The following is a 16,216-nucleotide window of genomic DNA, read 5'->3' on the forward strand; positions in this document are numbered from 1 at the left end:
TGTCTAGCCCAACCTCGTCCCATCAACTAGCCCAAAGCTTGCCCGCCCACGCCGCAAACACTCCCTGACCAACGCCATCCTTACCTTGCTTCTGCTGACGCCCGCGCATTCACACCCATTCTGAGCGCATCAATTGCTGTCCTCTGCGCCGCCCAACACCGTCCCGAGCTCCCCGCGCATTCCTGGCCGCTGCTTGCTGAGATCGCCCGAGCTGCGTCCAGGAACAGGCAGGGCAGGGCCGCCGCATTCCTCGATCCGCCCCTCCAATGCCTACTCTGGGCTTCCTCAAGAAGAAGCGGACCAAGGACTCGAACGGCTCCAAGGACCTTGATTCGCCGACTTCGCCCATCAAGGACAGCCACTCGCCCATTACGCCCACGACCTCGCGCAAGTCAGGCTCCTTCCACCTCCATAAGACGAAGACGAACGAGTCTCTCACCAATACTGTGAGCAACACCAGCACCACGGCCCCGGCCGCGCCTGCCGCAAACAGCAAGCCGGCCGACTCGATGAACCCCGCCTACGCCCAACAGCAGCAGCAGTTTGGCGCCAGTCCCCAGTCCAACCCTACGCCATCGCACAATGTCCCCAGCATACAGAACCTGATACACCCCAACAACACCAGCTCGCACCAGTCGGCCCCTAAGAATGGCGGCGCCGTGCAGTTTCAGACCCAGCCGCTCAACCAGACCCGTGTCACCAAGGGCAAGTACTCGCTGACCGACTTCACCATCCAGCGGACACTCGGCACGGGCAGCTTTGGGCGAGTCCATCTTGTCCAGTCCAAGCACAACCAGCGCTTCTATGCCGTCAAGGTGCTAAAGAAGGCCCAGGTGGTCAAGATGAAGCAGGTCGAGCACACCAACGACGAGCGGCGCATGCTGCAGCAGGTCAAGCATCCGTTCCTGATCACGCTGTGGGGCACCTTCCAAGATTCCAAGAATCTCTACATGGTCATGGACTTTGTAGAAGGAGGTGAGCTGTTTAGTCTGCTGCGAAAGTCCCAGGTACGTCATTTATTACTCCTTCCCTAGCCTGAGGCTGCTATCCAGTACTAACATCCTCAGCGCTTCCCGAACCCCGTTGCCAAGTTCTACGCCGCAGAGGTTACGCTCGCGCTCGACTACCTGCACTCGCACAATATCATCTACCGAGACTTGAAGCCCGAGAACTTGCTATTAGACCGCCACGGTCATCTCAAGATCACTGATTTCGGTTTCGCCAAAGAGGTCCCCGACATCACATGGACACTTTGCGGTACGCCTGATTACTTGGCGCCAGAGGTTGTTGCGTCAAAAGGCTACAACAAGTCTGTCGACTGGTAAGTCAAAACGTGCGTAAAGACGCGACTCGCACTAACAACAGCAGGTGGTCGCTTGGAATTCTCATCTTCGAAATGTTGTGCGGTTTCACTCCCTTCTGGGACGGTGGTTCACCCATGAAGATTTACGAAAACATCCTCAAGTCGAGGGTGAAGTACCCACCATACATCCACCCCGACGCACACGACCTGCTGCAGAAACTCATCACACCGGATCTCACCAAGCGACTGGGCAACTTGCACGGCGGAAGCAAGGACGTTATGAACCACCCCTGGTTCGCCGAAGTGACATGGGACCGACTACAAAAGAAGGACATTGATGCACCCTACGTGCCCCCTGTGCGAGCTGGCGTTGGCGATGCCAGCCAATTCGATAAGTATCCGGAGGAGACGGAGGCATACGGTCAGGCAGGAGATGACCCGTGCGTGCAGAGTCCTCCTTATACTGTAGACCACATTCTGACGTGTCCGAATAGTCACGGGCACCTATTTCCCGACTTTTAAACCCGTAATCGAAAAGAGATACGATAAGCCTCTCCTTCAGAATCCAACTAGGCACGGCGATTCCTGGTCTACGTACCCGTCGAAAGTCCGCGCCATTCGTCCTACATACTTCTCTGTCCTTGATCCTCTCAGTTCTCTGACTGTATGCAAACGTTTTCCGTGTATGGAACCCATGACCTATTACTACTTGTTGATTGCTGGGAACTGCTTGGATTGGTGCATTTTCCATCGTCGAGGATGAACCATGGTCTATAATCGTTGAACAGTATCCGGTCTATCAGGCGCGGTTGTTAGAATGTTGTCATGGAAAACCTTACTAGCTTTATGCTGAAACTTCGGTCTTGCTACGAGGAATGATGCGCGTGTATTGAGCGGATGGGATGACGAGCAATGCAAGGCTTGAGCCGACGATATTCGAGTTCCACAACGTGACTACAGAGACAAATGGTTTCATGGTGTGAGAGGATGCCAGACCTAATCGCGGGTTGAACCAAGTCACAAATTTCCTAGTCCAATTTTCCATCAACTGGAGGACCGTCTCAACCATCATAAGACGATACTACTTTAGACAATAACACATCTCCCATCGGACATGGCAACATTAGGCGTGAAGAAAGCTGAATTTATACTGAACTTAGTCTTGCTACCAGCTGCGATTCTATTCACCAAAACCTCGCTACGATCGACACTTGATCGCAGGTTACCTGATCGGGAAGTATCAATCTGGCAAACTTCGCTCAAGAGGAAAGGAAATGAAGGAGACGTACAGTGGAGCGAGTGAAGAGTAGGTATGGATGGAACGGCGTGGTAAGGTTGAGCATATTTGAAGCTGGTGGTGGCTGTGGTACTTTCACTGCAAGGGCACCACAATCAACGGGTATTAGAGAGTTACCTGTTTCGGCAGTTGTCGGCGTGATAGACCTTCATTTTGGTAAAGCATAGGACGAGGAAGACTTTGAGGGGCAAGCAGAAGGCGGTGGACGGGTGTGGATTCGCAGTGATGGATGAGTGAGTGTGTTGGCCGCGTGCAGGCCGTGCTACTTCCACGCAAACGGCACCGCGATCAACAGATACTGCATAGTTTCCTGTTTAGGAAATAACTTTTGGTGAAAGTCATTTGGAGAAAGCCTAGACATAAGAGCAGGTTTCGAGTGAACACAGAGAGGAGGATGGCGACGAACCTGTGATGGCAGTTTCTATTCATTCACAAGCTACCACGATAAACACTTTTCTACCGATCGCTTATTTAGGCAATGGATTATGGCAAGCTTCAGATTGCGATGCCCATAGATACTGAGATAGAGAAAGTAGAGTGAGCTAACTAGGTGAACACGAGCTGTGAGAACAGGAGCCTTCATCGCTTGTCAAACCACAAGGCACTCAACAACCACGATTCTATTCACCCATAGACGGCTATGATCGATGGAAACTCGAAGTTGCCTGTTTAGGAAATACTTTTGTAGCAAACCTCACGTTCTTGAAGTTTGGGTAAGAAAAAGCAAATGCTGAGAACACGTCCAAGCAGGGAGAGAGTTGCACGCGATGGGCTAAGGTTGACTGACGAGCTATAGACAGCCACGACAATCTAAGCGAGCCTGACATGAAAACATAATTCTTGAACAATGGATTCCGTAAGATCAATCGCTCTCAGGGGAAACAGGAGAGTCGGGTCTTTGGGCGATGGAGATAGAGATACACAGCAGAAACTGCTTGGATCATACTAATCCGGCGAGACGACGTACAACAGAGAATAAATATTACACAGGCATACCGTGTATCTTGGCTGCATCATAAATACATAAAGGCGGAAGTGGTCCGCGGACTCATTGACTGCGTCACGGCCGTGCATCGCAAGTGTGACGACTTGATGAATGATCTTGCGAGTGACTATTGCGTAGGGCATGTTCCTATCAACACAAAAGTAGAGCTATCGCCATATCCATTTGTTCCGCTAATCTCAAACCTCTACGAAGACATAGCAAAGATACTTTTCTGGTTGCGGTCAACATCAGCCTCAGTTGAGCTTAATAGCATGACATCACACGCATGCCAAGACGCTAGAGAGAAAGCGGGGATTCTGAAGGGAGAGAACCATGGCTACGGGTACGGAGCAACGACGACATCGCGACATGTCCGTTTCGACGGGGGCGAGAAGGAGGCTTTTGAAGACTACAATGCACTGATCGGATGGGACGATCTTTGTAAGTTCGACTCTATGCCATACTCAATGGATCTGTGGAAAGAGATCAACTCATATGTGTTATGCAGTGCCATGGCAGCGAGACAATGAGTTCATGCTCACATCCTATCGGTATGATCTCGATTATCTTACCGTCAAAGCAATATGAACTGACGACAAGAACCAGACGAGCAACGTTTTCGTACCTACGCTCTCTAAAGAGCGTCCTTGAGATCCATAATGAGACAGTGAACATTTGGTCACACATTCTGGGTACCGCCGTGTTCGCCTGCATTGCAGTTGCTTTGTACTTTTCTACACGTCAAAGTCGTATTGAAGAAAATAATAGGAGTGGCGACGATGGAGCAATCTACGTCTACTTTGGCTCCGTCATAACTTGTTTCTTCTTTTCGTTTATGTCAGTACCTCTTGACCCTACATTCACAGCTCTAGATACAGAAGAACTGGTGAGACTGACATTCGGCAGCTACCACATCTTCCTTGATCACAGTGAGCAGGTCCGGACCTGGACGGGCCGATTCGATTACCTTGGTATCGTGGTTCCACTCTATGGCACGACCATTGCCAGTACGCACTTTGCTTTCCACTGTGAGCCTTTACTGGAGGATACCTACGGTGTCTTTGCCACTGTGGTAGGCCTTGCTTGCGCGCTCACCACTCTTCACCCTTCTTTCTCCGGCCCCCAGTCCCGCCATCTTCGCACCACGCTTTATCTCCTTCTAGGATTATCATCTTTCCTCCCAATCATCCACGGGATCTGTCTCTACGGAATGGAGGATATGAATCACAGAATGGGGTTGGGCTATTATCTTGGGCTGGGCGTGTGCCATGGCACTGGGGCCATGTTGTACGCTGCGAGAATCCCTGAGAGATGGTATCCCAGGAGGTGCGATGTTGTAGGGAATAGCCATCAAATCATGCATGTGCTGGTTGTGTGTGGTGCGGCGATATACGGGTTGGGCGTCTTGGGCGCCAAGGAGTATTGGCAAACGAAAGAATGTAAAGTGTAGGCAATGTAGGAACTGCACGGATACGTCAGAGGGCCTACTTCTCATCAGTAACCACTCCATCGGCGCCTACTGTAGAATCGACAAGATCGCGATAGGATTGTCGCTGAGTATCGTATCGAAGTCACGGTCAACAGAGCAACGAAGCAGCTGTGTCACTGCCCCAGGACGAGCGCAGGATCTCCGCGGTGAGGCTCAACAGCTGCAGCTGACTCCACTGTGGAGCATACCCACACATGCAGTACAATATTCTTTCTCAAATTCCCGGAGACGCATCGTCTCTCTGCCACAGCTGAGCAATTAAGATGGTTTCTCCGGTCTTCGTCTCCGATGTCGCTTCAGCGGCGGCAGCAATCTTCACATGCTAGGCCTTATTCCGAGATCTCCGCCTGCAAAAGCCCCCGAACATACTGAAAACACCAAAAAACTCGTCACGGTGAGCCAGACATGATCTCCAAGTATCGACGAGTCTTGGCGTGATGAGAATCAGATATCGGATTTCCAAGAAAACGATGACGTTACCATGAATCCAAGAGAGACCCAAGGCGATATATCCCCCCAGATCATCAATGTTCTCCAAGAGCCCTTGTGCATATTCTGCGTTCTCGGGGCGAATCCGCAGTCATGCGAGATAAGACTCTCGTCCCTCGATTGATTGGCTCAAGCGTGTTTCACAAGCAATTATGCTAGGAGCTGATCCACAAAGGAAGAAGCGATCGGAACACCAAGTTGACAGGTAAGAATTGTGCAACGTGCGAATACACCCGCCTGCTTGGTAGAGCTACGGTTGTGCTTATCGGGCCACGTCTCCACACGCACCCGGTAGAAACACACGACACCCAACACACCAAGTCTGTGGAAGCGCTAGAACACAAAAGCAAACCACGTTTTGTGAATTCAGAAGACGTCCAGATCTGACGTTCCAAACCAGTGTCATTTGCTGCAGCACTTCTGAATGCTCTCGACAACGCCACCAGTTCGACACGTCTTAGTATGCTTGTGCTAGGAACAGGAACTTGTTGAGGTTGAAGTTATTGGCGACACAGGCATTTTGTCAGATACTGACCGCGGAAAAGCAGCGATTCATATTATCTTGAGACGTTCTGATAAGGATCCTTGTTGGCTTCGACTACAGTGAGTCTAGTCTCTCGCCTGGTTAGCGCCAAGAGATAAGAGAACGCCTTTGCCGTCCCCCACCATCCCGCGTCAAACCTCAACTTAGCGAACCACGGCCAGTCGAATTGAAATTCAGTCTCTTGTGCTACAGTTTAGCCAGTTGACGATGAGATTTGATTCGCTACAAGAGCATGTGGATCCTAAGTTAATACCCCAGCGCTCATCGGAGGCACTCTTTACACCCGAATACGCGGCAAAGCATACTTTCTCCGAAGCATTGGGCTCGCAGGTGCTAGGTATCGCCAACGAAGATAACGAATTCGCCAATATTACTGAATACAGGAACGGAGAAGTCTGATCTCACTTGGCCTGGGGAACGAGTTACGCCACAACCTTAGCTGTGCGTCACCCTGCTTCACCGCGGAAGTATCATCTTTGGAAGTTTGTGTATCAACCTATATAACTTCCCGGCTTCCGTTTGTAGTTGCGGCTTCAGCAAGCGCCCGCTCCCGTTTCTTCTACTGTGCCTGAGAAGCCGCGCCAGCTGGACATCCTCGTCTCCAACCTTCCCAGAAATACCAGCGACACAGCAGGACTAGACCTTCCAGGTCATCTTTATCGTCATCATGCCGTTCGCGATTAACATGCTCTGGTCGGCACCAGAGATCAACCCCTACAACAAGAAGGCCACTTCCATCCCAGTCTTGAACCCCATCAACAAGTATGGACGGGTGTTTTTCTTCTCGTACCTGGGCTTCTTCATTGCGTTTTGGTCATGGTAAGTCCTTCCCCACATGTGGGTCCTTGCTTTTAGAGTATGCTAACAATGTCCAGGTACGCGTTTCCACCTCTGGTATGGTCACCCTCATCTCACGTCACTGTGCACATGATTCCGACTAACACCTTCACAGCTGAGTAAGAGTATCAAGGCAGACATGCATCTGTCCCAGAATGAAATCGCCAACTCCAACATTGTCGCGCTATGCGCAACACTACTGGTTCGCTTCATTGCGGGACCTATGTGCGATCACTTTGGCCCGCGTATCACATTTGCGTCACTGCTATTCGCCGGTGCTATCCCAACTGCGCTTGCTGGTACCGCTCACAACGCAATGGGCTTGTACTTCATCCGGTTCTTCGTTGGTATCCTCGGAGGCACTTTCGTGCCTTGTCAGGTCTGGACTACTGGTTTCTTCGACAGGAATGTCGTTGGAACTGCCAATGCCCTAGTCGGCGGCTGGGGTAACTCTGGTGGTGGTATCACATAGTAAGCACCATGTCTTGTTCCATATGGCGACTTTCGCTCACACCTTCTAGCTTCGTCATGCCTGCCATTTACGACTCTCTCAAGGGCGACCAAGGCCTCTCTTCGCACGTCGCATGGAGAGTATCCTTCATCGTTCCCTTCATCCTGATCACCGCTTGCGCCACCGCTCTTCTGCTTCTGACCGAAGACACGCCTACAGGAAAGTGGTCTGAGCGCGGTGCTGCCGTCGCATCCAGCGCCGACCAGAACCACACTGCGTCTGTTGTCCCCACAACTGGAGCCTTGGATGACAAGCCTGCGACTACCGGATCAATTTCCTCCAGTGACGAGAAGAAGCAAGAACGACCGACCTCTGATGTTGAATCTGGCCGCGGTGACGTTCAAATCGTGGACGAGTTCCAACACGAAGTAGTCGTCAAACCCACCTTGAAGGAAGGACTCAAAGTTATGTTCTCACTTCAAACTTTGATGCTCTGCGCGGGCTACTTCTGCTCTTTCGGCGGTGAACTAGCAATCAATTCCATTCTGGGTGCTTACTACCTCAAGAACTTCCCGTACCTTGGACAAACGCAGTCTGGACGATGGGCAGCTATGTTCGGTCTCCTGAACATTATTACTCGACCGCTTGGTGGCTTTGTCGCCGATCTAATCTACAAGGTTACCGGTCACAACCTCTGGGCGAAGAAGTTCTGGATTCACTTCGTCGGCGTCATGTCTGGTATCTTTTGCATCGTCATTGGCAAGCTAGACCCGCACAACTTGAGCGAGATGATCGGTCTCATCGCTGTTATGGCGATCTTTCTGGAGGCTGGTAACGGTGCGAACTTTGCGCTCGTACCTCACATCCACCCTCACGCTAATGGTACGTTTAATTCTCTCTCAATCCAACGTATAGCTTACTAACGACCTCAAAGGTATCCTCTCTGGTATCGTCGGCGCGACTGGTAACTTTGGTGGTATCATCTTTGCCATCATCTTCCGCTACCACAAGACGGACTATGCGCAGGTGTTCTGGATTGTTGGCATCATGATCATTGTGCTTAACTGCATGTTCATGTGGGTGAAGCCTATTCCCAAAGGCCAAATTGGTGGCCGTTGAGGCTCATTTCTGTTTGCTGTCTGTTTTTTTAGCGTCTCGTACATATGATACCTCTGTTAATTGTACCCTGCAATTTTGACGTTCTTCTCCACATTGAGATGATATTCTGCTCGCCTATCCAATTCACCCTCTCCTCTACTATTTCAAGTCCCAACTCAACTAGTACCTTAACGAGGATGCGGTGCAGAAAAGCTGGTCACCAACTCCCTCAAGATACTACGTTGGGATGACATTGACTTGGCTATCATCTACCTATCGGTAGTAAAGCTATCAAGATTTTGTGCTGAACCTAGAGGTTGCGAATACTCTCAAGATGTGTAGAATGATATCTTTTCGGTCCGTCCTGCTGCAGTGAGCAAAACTATCCATGGCCTTTCTACGTTGTCAGGAATTACGGAGCAATGAAGCCACGGTATATTAGAAATAATGATTTGACGCTAGAATAGTGCATAGGAAAGTACTGGGCCCAGAAATGCCCGTTTGTATGTTTTCCTTCCACCTTCACCTGCGTATGCGTCATCGTGATAGGTTCGTGCGACGATACTGCACTAGCGTTACCGTACTGCGCATAATATGTCGCTCGCCTTTGCCAACGACCAAACGACACAATACTCGCCTGTTGTTTGGCAGAGACCCGTATCACATGCTATACCTTCGTCTACTAACATCACCACTATACTATATCAGCAAGGGTGCTTCCTTCCTACCAAGAACAACTGATCGATTGAACTCTTCTTTCTGTTCCACAGCCCCCGCACCCAGCGCAAGGCTACTTCATAGGATGAATGACCTAAGACCGCACCTTCTTACCCTTCCACGCGGGATCCGAGACAAGATCTACAGGTACCTACACCATAAGACTCATCTCACACTACCGTGCAACATACCCTTTTGCCAGCGACCTAGCAGTTATCACAGTCTATAACACGCCCCTACCCAGCGTCCTGATTTCCCACTCTCGCCTTCGAGATGAGTACCTGGAGACGGAGTGCTTTTATCTACCTGAACTTGTTGGACTACAACCAGGTGTTTGGTACAGATCTTCGTTGCGAAGGCACCAAAACCTTTGACTGTAAGCATTGCTATACGCATGTCAAGATCGGGGTAAAAAATCTATTCGCTTCCGAATATTAAGGAAGATCTGAATGCCTCCAGTAGTGGGCGATTTATCCCTCCGCCGCCTGATAACTTCTCGAGCCTCGCCATTGTTCAACGTGGAGAAGGCTACAGGATTTAACACTGGGCTGGATCACCGGCGCGATACATGGTCCCGGGGATATACGTTGATCGAGGGCTTCTTTACTGGATGGAGATGTTTGGTGCATATGTCTTTACTAGAGAAGTTGAGCCAAAAGAATTTTGGCGGTTGAGTGAGCTTGAGGAGAAATGGTCAAAGCGAGAGTACTCGAAGGTAGATTTAGAGAATCTACGTAGATAAGGGGAAGAGGAAGTCGCTTTCGAGCCTACTAAGATTATGGAATGGAAAGTGCTGCGCAAAAACGAACTGAAAGGCTGGCAAGATGGGAACACGGAGGACATGTACAGAGATGGTGTACCCCACGTAGATCAGGTAGGTAAATAATCACCGCAGTAGCAAGATGTAGAGACAGCGAAAGCCCGACTTCGATCCAGAAGCGCAGGCATTGAGATTGCGGCCAGACCTAATGTTTGGGGCTGTGCAATTCCTGCCTCATGCGCTAGACCTAATATATACTAGAGGCGGAATTGCACTTTCGCTGTCCCTCACCTGAACCCCTGCTTACTTTTGCACATCGCATTCTCCACGCGTGTTGTTATAACCGCAGCATATGTCCAGAATCGCACAATGGCCTTACTGAAAGCAATTTTAGCACATTCAGGTCTGACAACAAAGTCACAAACGCTCGTGTATCTTTGCTGGCCTGTCGCCCGCGCACCGCTACTTTGCAACTGCACATTCGCACTTCAAAAGTGCACATCGAATGCCTATTGGTCTACCAACATCGCATCAAAAGGTGCACTCTCGAGCTACAATACTATAAAATATGACGAAAGACTGGGAGTTGGTACAAGATGAGATCAAGGAACTTTCTTTTGTTCAAAAGAAGCCTTTGGAAGAGGTCAAAGAGCTGATGGAACGCAAACACAAGTTTCGGGCTTCGTGAGTTTTCGAAACGACGTTGATACTTTGATATCATGGCTGATGATTAATATAGCACGCGAGCCTATCGCATGAAATTGAAAGAATGGGGTATTATGAGGCACAAACCGCGAAGGACCACTAAACAGCGTCGTGAGACGCGATCACCAAGCGAACAAAGTCCCGATGAGCCGGCTCAGCGCGGCGATGAATCAGTCGAAGTGACTGAACCTATTGCGATAGAAACAGATTCCAGAGAACATTGTACTAGAACTGGTGGCTGGCAGATCGTGGCTAGTCTGCCGACTTTGATTGCTGATGAAGCTGGTACGGTTGCGGAGCCAACTTTCCTGGGACTATTGAATCAGCCACAAGAGTACGCAAACACCTCAATGATCTCCAAATTTGCACTTCATACTTACTAACTATGCGGTAGCCTTCGACCATCGTTCGAGGAATCATGGTCGCAAAACCCTATGCAATCCTCATACATAGTACTAGACATGGTTGGTGCAGTCTTGGAAGGCGATTTGCAAAAGCTTGAAAAGCTTATCGTTGGTAACGTCGATCACGTCAATGACCCCATAGGTCTGCCTTTCGAATCAGGCGCCCGGTTTGCCGACCATCCTGCTTTGAGCGAGATGGTCATATTGCAGCACCCTGATCAGACCTTGTTTGATATTGCTTGCGGCATGCCTTGCGGTCCAATCATATGGGTCTTGTTTGCTTATGGTGCAAAAGGCTCCAAACACCCACTAGGTACCGACCTGGCCTTGCATAATGCTATCAAGAATGGGAGAGCCTATACTGTTCAGGCGCTACTGCAGCCGGGTCGTTCGGATGTCGACGGACTTCCGGGCTCAAGCTGGAGTCCTTTACGTCAAGCAGTCTTCTGGAATGTTCCCGATGTCGTCCAGATCCTTCTCAATCGAGGTGCAAAGGTCGACGATGCTGGACCTGCGCCTGAAAATCCCGGCGTTCACACGGCGTTACAACTATGCCTATTACATAGAATGAACACTTACACAGACTTGGCGGCTCGGAAAAACTGCCATCTGATCATGGATATGCTTCTCAGCGCTGGAGCGGACATTCATTGCAAGCCTCCGGAGCTGGTCTTCCTGTCAAATTTCACCATGTTTGTCAAGCCCTGGGAGAATCGTCCCTACTGGGCTTTTGAGCTTTCGCCAGAGGAGCTCGAATGCTTTCGGTTGTTCATCAGCAAAGGGGCCAGCTTCCCATCATACTTTCAAGGGTGCCCTTGCGAATCTCCCTACAAGGATACATTTGAGCATCAAGCGCTGTGGCATTCGACTCCGACTTTTGCGAGGTGGCTCATTGATAGCTTTGTGCCAACACCTACCAACAACGGTAGCTCACTCCTATACGAAATATTAGGCTGCTGTCCGAATGCGAAACGCCATCCAGCTGATACGCTGCGCGACGTCCAAGTCCTTTTCGAAAAAGGTGTCGATCCAAATCGAGCCGCTCGGGACTCCATCAGTCCATTGCGAAAGTGTATCGCAGATTGTCCCGCCGTGGATCTTGTTCCACGTCTTCAAATGCTTCTCGATGGCGGCGCAGATCCTGAAGCCGAAGACGCAGACGGCGTCCAGCCATACATCCGAGCGGCCGAGACGTTCGAAGAGCCTCTCCTTTCCGAGATCATGTCAGCGTTAGTGTCCAAGATTCCAGGAAAACAAGTACGACACGTCGATGGCATCTCATATACGTGGACTGTAGGCCACTTTCCAATTTCGGAAACGCAGACCTACGATCAAGTCATGGCATGCACACGACAAACGGGCGACTTTATGCTCAACATGCGGAACATGGTTCCGGAGCACATTCAAAGCATCTTCCAACGAGCTTACTTTACGGTCGTAAGCGAATACTTTCTAAACACGATGACTAGGGTGGCAAAATCCAAGATGCTGAGCTCGAAAGAGAAGGATGAGATCGTTTGGGTTGTTTCAATGCGAGATGGGGCTGATCTACCAAAATACAAATTCGATCAAAAGCTCGTCATCGCACTGCTGGACCCACAACCAATACCTAGCATGGTGCTTGAACCTGAGAACGATACTACAACCACTGACTTAGTGAACTCCGATGTGATGGGTGCTCTTGCGAGCTCCCCAGCGTCTAGTGTTACCATCACTGCAACTGCGACGGGCCCTCCAGTCCACACTCCCTTCCACTTCAATCCCAATAACGCGACAACTACCAAAGACCTGCCGCCATCTTCTGAATCTCCGCAATGGCTTGACGACTTCTTTGTGGCATCCACAACACAAATCCGGTGGCGCGACCCATGTGCACGACCCAAGCCAGACGATACTCAGAAAGCTATAGCAGCCGTTCTGATATACAAGTGTACAGCTTGCAATGATGGAAAACTGCTCACAAAGAGTGAGCTAGAAAGACATGAGACTGAACATGAGCACACGGCGGGCTGCGATATCGTTGGTTGCAAGAGGCGCTTTTGTGTCGAAAAAAGAAGTAGGACAAATGGTGCAGGATGTCAAGATCATCTATTCGGTGGTTGAGTGCAACGCCTGGGTGTCTCTTTTAGATATCTTTACCGCTTTCGCTAGCGGTCTTGTTCTCGTCCTGGTCTTCCTGCGACTTGAGCTCCTCTTCTTCTATTTGCCCTCTTTCCTCCATATTTCGGCCGTGGGTCATTTGCAGCACTTCCCTGGCGGTAGCTACGTATCTCCAAGGCTCGAAATGTCCTCGCATCTCTAGGGACCTTAATGATTCGTCCATGTGGCGGGAGCGATAGCCAGTATCTAGCGTATCGAGGCGAAGACAGTAGCAAAGGTCATCGTATCTAAGCGTCGTTGTGATCCCGGCATCTTCAAGCGTTTGGACTTGCGCGAAGATTTGTTTTGTTTGCGCATACTCCGCTATGTACACGACGAGGTTGTGCAACTCCGGCGTTCTACCACTGGATTTTTCCAAGGCGAGATGAGCTAGTAGATGTCCAAGGTCCCAGCTCACGCCTCCGATCGTTAGATGGGTGAGTGTCTTGGGTAGTACACCAAAATGGTAGACAGCCCTGGCTCCCCAAACTGGCCATTTGATTATCAAAAATCCGTCGACGCTTGTGGTCAGGTGGCTAAGCTGGATGTATTCGCCCAAATCCAAGGATTGGTGTCCTCCCCAAACAACATCCCATAGTCCGTGGTGCGGGATCTCTAGCCTAGTCAACCGTGGCTTTAGTCGCGTTGCGATAATCTCTCTCAAATAAGGCTGAACGTCTCTAGTGTGTACATGATCTGGACTCATACTATTTGGTGAAGTGGACAGGCCGGTGAAGAATACCGGATCGAGGAAATGGATATCGCTATGATATGTTTGTCCCAATAATAGGATTTGGAAATTCAAAGTCTGTAGTAAGAGAAGGGCCATGTAGGCCTGGTGGTCTTGCCGTCGCAGGTCGCCTATCAGTATACGCTGTAGTGAGTCGTTGAGGCCTGATGATCCGATAATTGGCTCGTAAAAGTCCGGTTCCTTCGCTTCAAGTTCGAGAAACGCATGCGGATCAGCCTCTCCGAAAAGGTCTATGCTTTTCACTAGTTGCGCGAGCTTGGGTTGAGCGACGTACAAATAGACGAGCCGATGTACTTTAGCTATGTCGACGCAGACATCTTTGTGGAGGATTTCCATCGCAATTTCATCTACAATGTGTGAGTATCCAAACCAGTTGCATATTCCTCTGGTCTTCACTTACGAAAACTCTTACACACCATGGTCAGCGAGACAAGTTCCGCCCGACGGTCCCGAGGTAGACGAGGTAAATGATCTACGATCGAGAGAACGAGCTCATTTGGAAGTGCAAGAAGATTTGCCGGCATCGTCAAGTGAGGCATGTACTAGTGTGCGAGGATGGCTGCCAGTATAGCGAGGTAAAACGTACCTGCAAGGTTTGCTTCGTGGGTGCGTAATGTGAGTAATTGTTTGTGACTGTGCATCTCGTTTGCGAAGAAAGCGATGAAGTCTACCGCTTGTGTGATTCGCTGTGAATGGTATGGAGTGATGGCGACTGCAGCGACTTATGACTACAGGATTATGAATGGGATGGCTTGGCTTGGAATATGTCAACCATGGTTCGGAACACTGGGTCGCATAGCATTATCCAAGAACATGCCACCTACGAGATGAAAAAGAGTTTCTCCTCTCCTCATGCTCGAAGCCAGAGCGACTCACATACACATATCTCGACAGCCTCCCCAACAGTCAAACGCAAACGTCTCCGGCGACTACACACCCTGAAAATGGCATCGCAGAGATCAGCAGATACCACGCATTGCGCAATCCTCACACTCCCAGACGAGCTCCTTCTAGAATTCTTCAGTCACCTTCCGCACCTTCCGCGCGACCGCCGCGGTGATCTTGTGGCACTGACCACCGTGGACAAGCGGATCGGCGGTATTGCAATCGAGCAACTACATACCAGTGTGTATCTCAACGTCCAGAACGTCGAGACATTGTTAGCTCTCTACAATAAAAGACCACATCTGGCAAAATTAGTTAAGAGCCTGGACTTGTATGACCAAGGAAGTGCCGCCTTGGTTGGACATTGGTGGTGCAGATCCAAGACGATACACACGTGTCACGCATATCGTCCACAGGAAAAGAGCTACCAGACGAGTATGATTGCCTATCTGGATCTGGCAACGAGGAGTGGACTGCCGGAAAGTGTGCAAAAGGGTTTGAGACAAGGGCTCCAGGACCTAGATCTAGACGCTTTCCTCACTCTCCTCTTGACTGCAGTTCCAAATCTGCAACACCTCTTTCTCGGTGGCCTTGAAAACCTTGAGTTCCTCAAGTCCAGCATTGTCATTGATAGAACAAGAGCGCTTGTCTTGCCGCAAATGCAGTATGCAAGCCGGCTCGCGAGGATTTACGAACGTCTGGCCGTCACACTCAAGACACTAGAACTGCCGCGTTACACTCTCCACGATGGAAGATCATACGGCTTACGAAGTATGATGTCACTTACACGCCTACATCTCTCTTTTGACAAGCTCCATGGAGTTATGCGCAATGTCTGGTGGGAGCTACCATCAGGGCTTGAAACACTCAATATTTGGGTTCCAGAAGTGCTCCAAGTTATGGAAATCTTAAATTCTCTCTTGGCTGAGCAACAACGTGGTGGACTACCTTTGTTAAAGGATGTTTCCATCTATGTTGATGCCATCGATCCCCTACTTGAAGATGGTGAGGGGTTTATCGGATATTGGAAATGCGATAAAAAGGATGAGTTCTACAAGAGTCTTATTGACGGGCTTTCAGAACAAGAAATGCGCGTAACACTTAGGTATTGCGACAAGCGCGCTGTATCTGCGCAGTTCCATCCCCTGATGCTGGCAGCCAATCCGAGCATGAATCAGCATATTTGGTTCAACGATCTCCGTGTTTTAGAAGTTCGGGGCCACTTTGAGCATCTGAGACCACAGGCCAAGAAGATGTGGATGGAGAGGAGGAAGAAGTTGATCGCAAAGAAACGTGAAGAGCAGACTCAGTATGCTTAGTCCATGTTAGAGACTGGTCATTGTAGCATAAACGAATAGTGGT

The 16,216-nt window shown here is 50.0% G+C and overlaps 5 protein-coding genes across 5 annotated transcripts; 4 read left to right on the plus strand and 1 right to left on the minus strand.

Moving 5' to 3' along the window:
- Nucleotides 1–266: 266 nt before the first annotated feature.
- Nucleotides 267–1,825, plus strand: ALTATR162_LOCUS8630 (uncharacterized protein; the record flags this gene model as incomplete). Its single annotated transcript, XM_043316263.1, has 4 exons — nt 267–1,007; nt 1,068–1,321; nt 1,369–1,743; nt 1,798–1,825. 4 exons carry the CDS (start codon nt 267–269, stop codon nt 1,823–1,825), a joined length of 1,398 nt encoding a protein of 465 aa, XP_043172198.1.
- A 2,032-nt stretch (nt 1,826–3,857) lies between these two features.
- Nucleotides 3,858–8,514, plus strand: ALTATR162_LOCUS8631 (uncharacterized protein; the record flags this gene model as incomplete). The annotated part of the gene is made up of 8 exons (XM_043316264.1): nt 3,858–4,026; nt 4,094–4,136; nt 4,192–4,657; nt 6,748–6,926; nt 6,983–7,001; nt 7,060–7,415; nt 7,466–8,277; nt 8,330–8,514. The coding sequence occupies 8 exons, from the start codon at nt 3,858–3,860 to the stop codon at nt 8,512–8,514; spliced, it is 2,229 nt and encodes a 742-aa protein (XP_043172199.1).
- Nucleotides 8,515–10,538: 2,024 nt separating this feature from the next.
- On the plus strand, nt 10,539–13,182 carry ALTATR162_LOCUS8632 (uncharacterized protein; the record flags this gene model as incomplete). Its single annotated transcript, XM_043316265.1, has 3 exons — nt 10,539–10,654; nt 10,710–11,009; nt 11,070–13,182. 3 exons carry the CDS (start codon nt 10,539–10,541, stop codon nt 13,180–13,182), a joined length of 2,529 nt encoding a protein of 842 aa, XP_043172200.1.
- Nucleotides 13,183–13,204: 22 nt separating this feature from the next.
- Nucleotides 13,205–14,493, minus strand: ALTATR162_LOCUS8633 (uncharacterized protein; the record flags this gene model as incomplete). The annotated part of the gene is made up of 2 exons (XM_043316266.1): nt 13,205–14,316; nt 14,370–14,493. The coding sequence occupies 2 exons, from the start codon at nt 14,491–14,493 to the stop codon at nt 13,205–13,207; spliced, it is 1,236 nt and encodes a 411-aa protein (XP_043172201.1).
- A 420-nt stretch (nt 14,494–14,913) lies between these two features.
- Nucleotides 14,914–16,173, plus strand: ALTATR162_LOCUS8634 (uncharacterized protein; the record flags this gene model as incomplete). The annotated part of the gene is made up of 1 exon (XM_043316267.1): nt 14,914–16,173. One exon carries the CDS (start codon nt 14,914–14,916, stop codon nt 16,171–16,173), a length of 1,260 nt encoding a protein of 419 aa, XP_043172202.1.
- Nucleotides 16,174–16,216: the final 43 nt, after the last annotated feature.

The sequence above is a fragment of the Alternaria atra genome (genome assembly GCF_907166805.1).
Source record: "Alternaria atra isolate CS162 genome assembly, contig: 29, whole genome shotgun sequence".
NCBI lineage: Eukaryota > Fungi > Ascomycota > Dothideomycetes > Pleosporales > Pleosporaceae > Alternaria > Alternaria atra.